This window comes from Eurypyga helias, unplaced genomic scaffold, assembly GCF_000690775.1.
Source record: "Eurypyga helias isolate BGI_N326 unplaced genomic scaffold, ASM69077v1 scaffold19184, whole genome shotgun sequence".
Classification (NCBI taxonomy): Eukaryota; Metazoa; Chordata; class Aves; order Eurypygiformes; family Eurypygidae; genus Eurypyga; species Eurypyga helias.
The window spans coordinates 2603-11954 of NW_010244538.1; the positions used below are offsets into that span (position 1 = coordinate 2603).

At 49.6% G+C, this 9352-nt stretch overlaps 1 protein-coding gene across 1 annotated transcript; it reads right to left on the reverse strand.

Moving 5' to 3' along the window:
• Positions 1-1370: 1370 nt before the first annotated feature.
• Positions 1371-7779, reverse strand: ZMAT2 (zinc finger, matrin-type 2; the record flags this gene model as incomplete). The annotated part of the gene is made up of 5 exons (XM_010149802.1): positions 1371-1960; positions 3451-3596; positions 5847-5920; positions 7068-7191; positions 7686-7779. Coding segments are annotated over 5 exons (582 nt in total), but the record flags the coding sequence as incomplete, so codon positions are not given.
• Between the last annotated feature and the right edge of the window lie 1573 nt (positions 7780-9352).

A 9352-nucleotide genomic window follows, 5' to 3' on the forward strand; every position in this document is an offset into this window, starting at 1 on the left:
GAAAGAAGGTGTCTGCAGGGCAGCCCCTGCCCCTTCCCCAGAAACCCAAACGGAAATCAGGCTGCAGCAAGGGTCTGTAGAGCTGGTGGCTGGGATAAAATGGCTGCTGCTCTATCTTCTCTGAAACGTCCTAAACCCGTAATGCGTATGAAACCACGGCAGCCTCCCTTTCGCACCCCGGGGGGCACAAAGGCACAAGCGTCTCCTCTCTCCCATTCAGCCAGAGCCACGTGCCGCAGCCTGAACAGCGCTAGGTACGTGGCTGGAATGAAAGTCGCCTCTCCAGCTCGTGTGCTCAGAGAGCATCTGCCGAAGTCAAAGGATTGCCAAGTTAAAAGGGTCAAACCTCCAAGGACGGTTGTATCTGGCTGCCTATATATCATTTCAATAGCATCTTCAACGGGGATTATAATCTGAATTGAAGCGGAAAGACCCGAGGCAATGAAGCTGTCAGCAGGCTAAGATTAAGGAATTAAAACAGCAGCCAAGCATTACAGGATTTGTTCTAGATGTATGAGAAAGAGCAGGCTAACCACTCTGCAGCCTTCCTCGGGTCGGAAATTGCATCTGAGTGCGGAGAAGGGCAAGAGCAAGGATCTCATCAGTATACATAAAAAGAGAGAGGGGAGCGAGACAGAGCTACGCAAACCCAGCCACGCAAAATATAAATCCTAACTGTAGACAGAAACGAATCACATAAGGTTTGACTGAGGTAAATAAAAGCAGAAACAAAGTGGATTTAGGGGAGGGCAGAGGTGAGAAGACACAGAGAGCCAGGAAAAACAATGGCCCTTAATATACTGAGGCTGGTAAATTCTGGAACACAGCCCAGCCTGCTCTTGGAATATCTAATGGAAATGCAGGTCCCCAACCTGTCCTCCCTTCCCCTTCTCTTCCCTCCCTCTTCCCAGGTTCTTACACCCACCTCCAGAATGACTTTAAAAAGCCACAAATGACAGCGTTGGCCTGCACAGGGGAGGACTGAGGGAGAGGGGGGATGAGCCCTGCCTTTGCCCCCGCCGAGGTCCCCAGAAGGCAACGCCAGCTCTGCGCAGCTTGGGAGGCATCGGCATCTCTTCTCAGTGGGGAGCAGAAGCTCCCAAAACAAAGAAGGAATCAAACTCCCACCAAAGGACTCATTAAAACGACCCATTTATTTCTGGCAAATTGCACACACCTTTTTTCATTCACTCTACCCTACATCAACCACGGGGAGGAATTTCTCCCCTGCCTTAAAGATTTCGAAGTTATGGGACGAAACACTAAGGAGAGCAGGAAGTATCCTTGGCAGAGACTATACACAGGAAAGTTTTGGCGACCCAGCCTCCATGCAGCCACCAGCTCTGCTCACCAGGAGACACACAGATGCAGGCACATTTCCTTCAGTGAGGTGATCCCGAGAGAAAGTGAACACTCCCTGCGTCTCAAACACACAGCCTGGCTGGAAACTACAACAACTAGGGGCCAAACAACGATGCCTGGTTGGCAGGTAGATTAATTCTGAACCAGGCCATCTGTACAGAGCTGCTGCACTTTACTGACACAAAAAGGTACCCAGCAGAACACTTCCCGGCACACACAAGGCCACAGAGCGGTGATGAGCAGCCGGATCTAGGACACGGAAGGAGATGGGAAGCTAATGACAGGCAGAGCTTGTTCCGCAGCACAGGTAGAGCATGGAATCGCTTTTTGACTCCTCCAGCCAACTTCTACTGGGAGATTTACATACAAGTCCTCAATCAAGTCTTGTAAGAGATATCCAGAGTCCCCTGGGTAAAAACAATCTGTTTCAAGAAAGAGGAGAGTCCAGAGCTGCTCAGTGATTCTTTTTGGTTGAGCCGAACCCTGAGAAACCCATCACAGCTGCCATTTCGTCATCCTCTTCAAACACCAAATCCTCCTCCGCCCGCCTTTTCTTCTCTCTCTGCTTCTCCTTCTTGTAGGCCTTGGCCTTCTCCTCCTGCAGCAAGGCACAAAACAGCAAAATAACTCAAACCTCCGGAGCTGAGGAAGCTTTTGAGACACCAGGCACTACACAGTTAACACGAGTCCTACTGACAGCACTCAAGCGGTGTCGGAGGAAATAAACCAGCCAGCAGAAATCCTGGACTGCAGTCTCCCTGGAGGAGTTTTTCCACCGTGTCCAGACCACCCCACCTACCACCCCAAGAGCAGAGCCACACAGAGGACACAGCCAAAATGAGCTGATATGAAACCCCCTCTGCCGAACAAACGCCAGGAGTTTTGTCTGGAATCAACACTGAGGCCAGAAGGAGCTGTTTTTAAAGCAGGAGGCATTTCCCTCGTAGGACGCCCTGTTGCAGTGATGTGATGCTGAATGTTACTGCCTGTTGGCCTTCAGCCTGGCAGTGACAGCTGCTCACTGGAACAGAAGCTGAAGCTCTGAACAGCTTTGGGGGGGTTGGCATCAAAGAATTTGCGCTGCTCTAATCAAAGTGTTTCGCTCTGCGAGGATCACAAGCCCTGGAAGAGCTCCAGGCGTGTACCGGGTGATGTACAAGCACAGTTCAGCTCTCAGCAACCGTTCCTGCCGTTCCCATCACCGTCCGTGGTGCCACAGCTAAGGAAGACAGCCATGCCCTGGAGAAAGCTACACCTAGAGCTACTGCTGCTTTCTTTGTTGCCACACATTGGCTGGCAGTAGCTTTTCAAAGCACATTGTTCCCTGCACCGCTGGGGCACCTGTCTCCTACCTCCCCCAAACAGACCAGGCTCGGCGGCATCAAAGCCTGCTCGAGAGCGGTGCACAGGGCTGCTCCATGTGCACCCCAACAGAGCACCCTTGCAGGGAGGCAAAACTCAGGGCTTGGGGAGGGAGACTCTAACGGGCAGCGATTTGTAACGTTTGGCTGTCGTGTGACTTCTGATGGAGAAGCATCCATGGAAACTCAACTGTCAGAACTCGGTCAGGTTTTCTGATAAATTCGATGTTCACGTCAGGGAGCTGACACCTAAGGCCGGGTTTGAGAGGCATCTGCTATCTTTCACTGCCTCCACACACATCTCACTCCATGGCACACCTTCCAGACTTGGGGAAGACACACAAAAGTGACATGCCACGTGGAGAAGGACCCCCAGCAACACTAAGAACGCTGGAAGACAAGGGACAAATACATAGATCTGCTTATTGGAGCACACAAGCCCAAACACAACTAATGGGAAACCAAAACCAGGTGTGTTGGCAGGGCTCAGTGGAAACCTGAAGTGTCAAAAGTTACCCTCACATGGGAACACAGGAAAAGAGCTTATAGGAACAGCAACAGATTTTAAAAAGCAAACAAGGAAACAAAACCTACTCACAGCAGCAGACGAGAAGCCCGTGCTACCAAGAACAAGGCTTCTGCTGAACAGAATTAGGAACTGGGGCCAATTTCCTCATGAAACACATTGCAGAGGGATTATACTTTGTCAGCCATTACCCAGACTCACCTCCTCTCGGAGTTCCTTCATCCTCTCCTCAAAGTCATAGTCCTTCTGCTTCTCCTCCATCTTCTTCTTGTTCACCTCAAAGCGTTTCTTCACCTGGTCCAGCGTGGAGCGCTCCACCCGCATGGACATGCCCAGATTTCTCTGGTCTAGAAAACAGGATTGGATTCAGCTGTGTTCAGCAACACTCTTGGCCTTCGAGGATCTGCACATAGCCCCCGTTACTGACCCCAATTTAAATACCTCATCACAGCAGCCTCTTTCTGCCTGTCATCCATCCCCTCAAAGCATCTTCCAGGGCCAGACCACACCCCTGCACAAGGCCAAACCTGCTCACAGCTCAGAGCTCCCACCTGACCTAACTGCCCTGACGCACGGGCCACCTACCACACAAAGTGCAGGGAGCAGTGCTGTCCCTCATGTTCCCAAGTGGCAGAGCCTGGTATAGCCCAGCCTTTGGGGACTCCTCTCCACACCACAGATCACCACAGATGTGCTAAGTAACCCAGAGGCAGACTGGAGCGTGTGAGGCAGCAGTGTCTCCTCCCACAGCGCAGCAGGCACTTTCTGTCCTCATTTGGTCCCATATTCCTGCACAGACTGGGATGTCTTACATCTGCCGGGATGGGATTTAGGGGGACACCATACCTAAACCAGCCAGTGACTACAACAATCCCTACACTCCTTGTAACGAGGAGAATGCAGCCTGTTGTTTTAAGGTTCCCTATCAGGATGCTCCCCATCATGCTGGTGTTCTGATGCCTCGGGAAATTTAGTCTTGGACCAGTGGAAAAAAAGGGTTGGAGTGTTGAAAAAGGAGCCAGAATAAAACTGACAGGCTGGCATCTCTCAGCTGTGGGGGAAGATAAAAGACCAGTGCCACTCAGAGCTCCTGATTACACAGGACATTTCTAGCTAAAGCAGAGACATGAATTACGCCAGGCCTCAGATTTAGTGGCTCTTCGGAGCAGATTCCCAGGTTTTTAGCCCGGCTGAAGGGGCCACCCTCAGCAATGTCTCCAACTCGCGCTGCCTGATGGATCCAAACAGCCTGCTGACTCCAGCAGCTGTGCACAGGTTTGTCCCAGGGATGCAGCAGTACTTGGAAGCTCAAAATACCCACCAGGAACTAGGTTGCCAAGGGCTGCCAAGAACAGGCAGGTTTCAGACGGATTTATGGACTGGATCGAGAGCTCCCAAACTTACTCTGTAAATCATACTGTACTGAAGGGCTATGCATTAGCCACTTTCCAGCCCCAGCACTACCCTGCATCTCAGGCCCATGCACAAAGACATGCCAGGATTTCTGATTCCAGATTCTCCCTTATGGACTTATTGCTAATCTCCCAACATGTCAAATGAGGCACTTCAGCATCCTCCTCCCACACACATAAAAGCTCAGGGCTTTCATGTGTTGGGTTGTCCTTTCCTAGCTACAGAAAACTGGCCATCGGGTCCTCTGCCGAACCCCCATTTCTGAAGGGTTCCAACAGCCACGTGTGCAGGTCTGGAGCGTATTGATCTCTGCCTTTCTGTAAAGGGGACATTTGTTGACTTCCACAGGGACCCAAAATCACCTTCGAGAGTGGAACAACATAGCAAGAGTGTGTCAGTGTGCCCTGCTGCTCCTTTCATTTCTCCACTTTCCCCACTCTCTAAACATATTAAGGAGAAGCAACGCCCACAGTTGTGAAACGAGTCAGTTCGACAAGGGTACAGTCCTCTTTTTCAAGTTAAAAACAGTAAGAGAACAGACTGACCAACTGAGAATTCTCTTCGTTCCTCTTTATCGTGGCCTAAGTTAACTGCACCATTACAGCAATGGAGACAAGAACCAGAGATAGGTACAGGACAGTAACACTATCACACTGCTGGACCCAACTCCAGGGTCAAATTGCTCCACTCCCGTCTCCGCTCACCCTCAGCAAACCACAGCCTCCACCCTTGTAAACTCTGATCCGCACTCTGGAGCTCAGAAACCAGCTAGTTTTGAGCTTCATTCTCAACAACTACAAAGAGAAGCTTCCGATCTAGACTGGGCTAGTTGTATACCCTTTATTTATTTAAGAACTGCTTATAAGTTTCAGTGTTGTAAAAAAGCCTCTTTCCAGATTTTCAGAGGAGACATCAGGATTTGCTGACCCTGGGCTTCTTGCAGCGCAGACAGTCTGAGTGGGGAAAATATGTCCACCTAACCAGAGGAAAAAAAGAATGGTCCAGCACCTGGAAGGTGCCAGTAGATAAAAGCAGTACCTCCACAGCTCTCATGAGCAAACACTGCCTATGTCCTGCTCTCCAAGACACTTAGACACTGGTGATGCACGAATGGAACAGCCCAGAGCATCACCGCAGCCCTCCAACTCAACCACCCCCCAACAAGGCTGAAGAATTATCCTTACGTTTTTTGCCATTGATGTGATCCAAGAAGTTAATGGAGTCTTTTACTACGCAGTCGCAAACATTACAGTAGTATCTGCCAGGAGAGAGAGAAAGAATTAACTCCAAAGCATGAGATAAACCTCATCTCACAGATGAGATCATCTGTTTGAGATTAGCTAACTATTTGACATAATCTAAAATGTGAAATCTGCCTGGCACTTGGGTTAGGAGTGCTTTCTTCAGGGCAAGAGGGAAGATACTTCCATTACAAAGGGCCCCTGTGAACAGAAATGTGCAAGGGCACACCCCAGACGGACAGAGCTGCCTGAGTTAACACAGGAGGTACCAACCCTTACGCCGATGCCACTCTGACAGGCGACAGGAACCAAATTATGAGCTGATCTGTAATATGTCAGCTACAGCATCTTCCCCTTCCAGTCACAACCAAGAGGGTGGGATGGACTCTGCTGCCCTCCTCCAAGGCCCCAGGTTTCCAGACCACGGCCTGCTGAAGGCTCTCACCTGGCTGCAAGGTAACTCTTCCCATCTCCTCGCAGCAGCAACTCCCTGCTTCATACAGCAGCGCTTTCTGCCCCTCCTAAAAGCTGCTGCAAAATCCCAGCCAGGGCCTGCACTTCCATCATGGGTGCTGTTCAGGGCTCTGCATCTCCCTGGCACTGCTGGCTATTAGGCTACAGTGGTGAGACACAAAGAGGCTTACTCTTCGGATGGCACAAACTCAATGCATTCTTTTCAGCCTCTCGATGGCTTAGGGTGAGCTCAGAGTCCTTTCAGCCTTTGGCTGAACACGATCCACACAGACAGTGGCCAACTACCACTCCTAAGAACAGGTATCTGGATGTAAGAACAGCTCACCAGACCAGCACCCCATTCCCAGTGTGCAGACATCCAAAGCAGAACGTCAACAGCAGACAGGGTCTCACTGCAAGCTGGCCTCCCGGCTAACAAAACCCAGGCGGGCAGCCGAGATCTGCCTCGGCTGCTTCAGCAGGCTGGCAGAGCAACGCTGATATCAAGGAACAATGTTGGAAGGGCTCAGCCTGCCGCGTCTCTCCCACACACCACCCAAGAAGAGCCAGTTTTGGTGTAATACAGCACAGCACCATCGCACCAGGCTCAAAACACAGGAGGAAATCAGGACCGAAAGGACTCTCTGGGCATCACAGCCCCCGGGTCTCACCAGCACAGCTCTGAGACTCCAAAAAACAAGCAGGACCTACCCTCCCATCTCTGACTGAGGGGTAGTTTTGGTGATGACGATGGTTTTCCCCAGCTTCGATTCCAGGTCCACTTTGTAGTCTCGGTGCCGCAGAAGTTCCCTTTTGACGGGCTGAGCTGGTTTGCCTAAAACATAAGCAGAAATCCCAAATGTTCATCAGAAAAGTCAGGCTTGATATGCTGGACTTCACATTGCCCTTGGTGAAGAGGGGTCTACTGGGAACTGCATAATTCATGCAGAAATTGCACTTTTTTATTTTTAATGAGTAATTTACTCCTCACTATTTCCTGGTTCCTATTAGAACCTGGTAGATCTCTGAGGTACCTCCAGCGCTGACTTGGGTCACATCCTGAAAGCTTCTTGTTTCCAAAGGCTGATTGTTCCTCTCCCTCCCCAAAGAACAGGCAGACTGAGGCAAAGGTTCTCAGTAATTACTTTGTCAAAAAATGCATTCAGTGGCAAGTGCAGGAAAAGGGGTCGGAGCAAGCCAGCCTTGAACTGCTGCTATTCCCCTCTGGGATTTCACTTCTAGCTGCTCTCTCTCCCTCTCAAACTCAAAGGGTTTGGGTGACTCACTGCCAAATGAGCAAAGCTTGCCTGGAGTCAGTACACTACGCACCATCTTTCTTTTCTCTCTCTTCCGTGAGCCGCTTCTCTGCAAGTTTCTCATATTCATCTTTGTCCCACTTCCGTCGGAAGTCCAAGTTCTTAGTCTGAGAAGGAAACAAAATGTATTAACATTAATTATACAGTTTGACCAGCTCTCAGGGGAGACTGGGGAAGGAGATGGAATCACTTGGCCTGTGAGGCCACAGCAGTAAATGAGGGACACTACATTATATCCCCAATTCCTCCATTTTCATATCTAGGAGTTCAGGATGTAGTTTAAGAGAATAACACTCCGCATGCCTGTATCTACTTCCTCCAGAAGGATTTCAAAACACAGAGAATATAATGAGTTTATCTTCATAGCTCCTGAGATGATCACTCAGGCTTTCGCTTTGAAAACCAGACACAAACAGGATTTAAAACAGGTTTTAAACCACTTGATCTGAGACCTCAGAAGTGCCCCCTGGCAACCACAGCACAGTCGTTAGCAGGTTACACATACTTCTTCCAGAAGTCAATTAAAACCAAGTTGCAAACATCAGATGATAATGCCATGAAACAACAGGAGCTAAAGAGACTGGTTAAAATGCAGGAGCAGGGAAGGCTGCATATGCCGACTCTCTACACAGGAATCAAAGCGCTGAGCTTGCTACACAATCATAGGAGCCAGCACGAGTTTTCGGAGTGAGACACGTGTACAAGCAAACCAGAAAGAGATCTGAAACGCCTGTGTGTCACGGCAGGGTGGAGATGCCAGGAAAGAACCTGTACGAGATGCAGGGTAAGCTGTCCCACCCCTGCAGCTTCTGCAGACGCACAGGGAAGAGGAGAACACCCTGCAGCAGACTGGCCCTTCAGCAGCTTCCCAGAGCACTCTAGCTGGCAGTGACAGGGTAAGTTGTGTGAAGAGAAGCTGAATTCAGGTGAAGCCTCACTGAAAAATACAAAGACTATTCTTTTTAGGGGGGATTTTTATCTAGTCACCAACGCTGAAGGCAGAAGTGACCAGACAAGAATCCATCCATGTCTATTCTCACCAGACCAGCACAGCCTCTGCCCCATGTGCAGTTAAGGCCCCTGCACCCTGGTAACAATCGCAGCTTCTAACTCAGACACTCCTTTATTTTCTTGAGAAGGTCACTCTCGTATGCTTAGAAAGCTGCATTTCCATCGGCACAGCAGTGAGAGGCTTTTAGTTGCATATTAAAAAATAGGATGGATGTATTTTAACACACCTCCGGGAAAGAAGGAGCCCCCCAACACCCTACCGCCTTCTCCGTTCAGCCAAATCAAGAACCCAATCACAATCCAAAGGGAATAAATCCCATTTGAAGCTACAGCAGCAGCACAGTCATTTAATGTTTTCTCCTCTGGCAATCCTTCAGATGGAACGAACAAGTACTGATAGGAATGAAAATGCCTTAGGGAGCCATAGAAAAATTCTCATTTATTCCCAGAGCTTCCTAAGCACTTTAAGCATGTCATAACAGGTTTTATTAACTAGCCTGAGCAAAAGAAAAGAAAATATCATGGAGCGTAAATTAACGTTTGGGGGGATTTTCCAGAATCTAGACTCTCCTGCAAACCAGCACGTTATCACAAATCATAGCTGGTGGGAGCTCAGAGAGGAGACGATTTACTTGCTGCTTCGCTTTCCTGTTGTAACAAAAGGGAAAG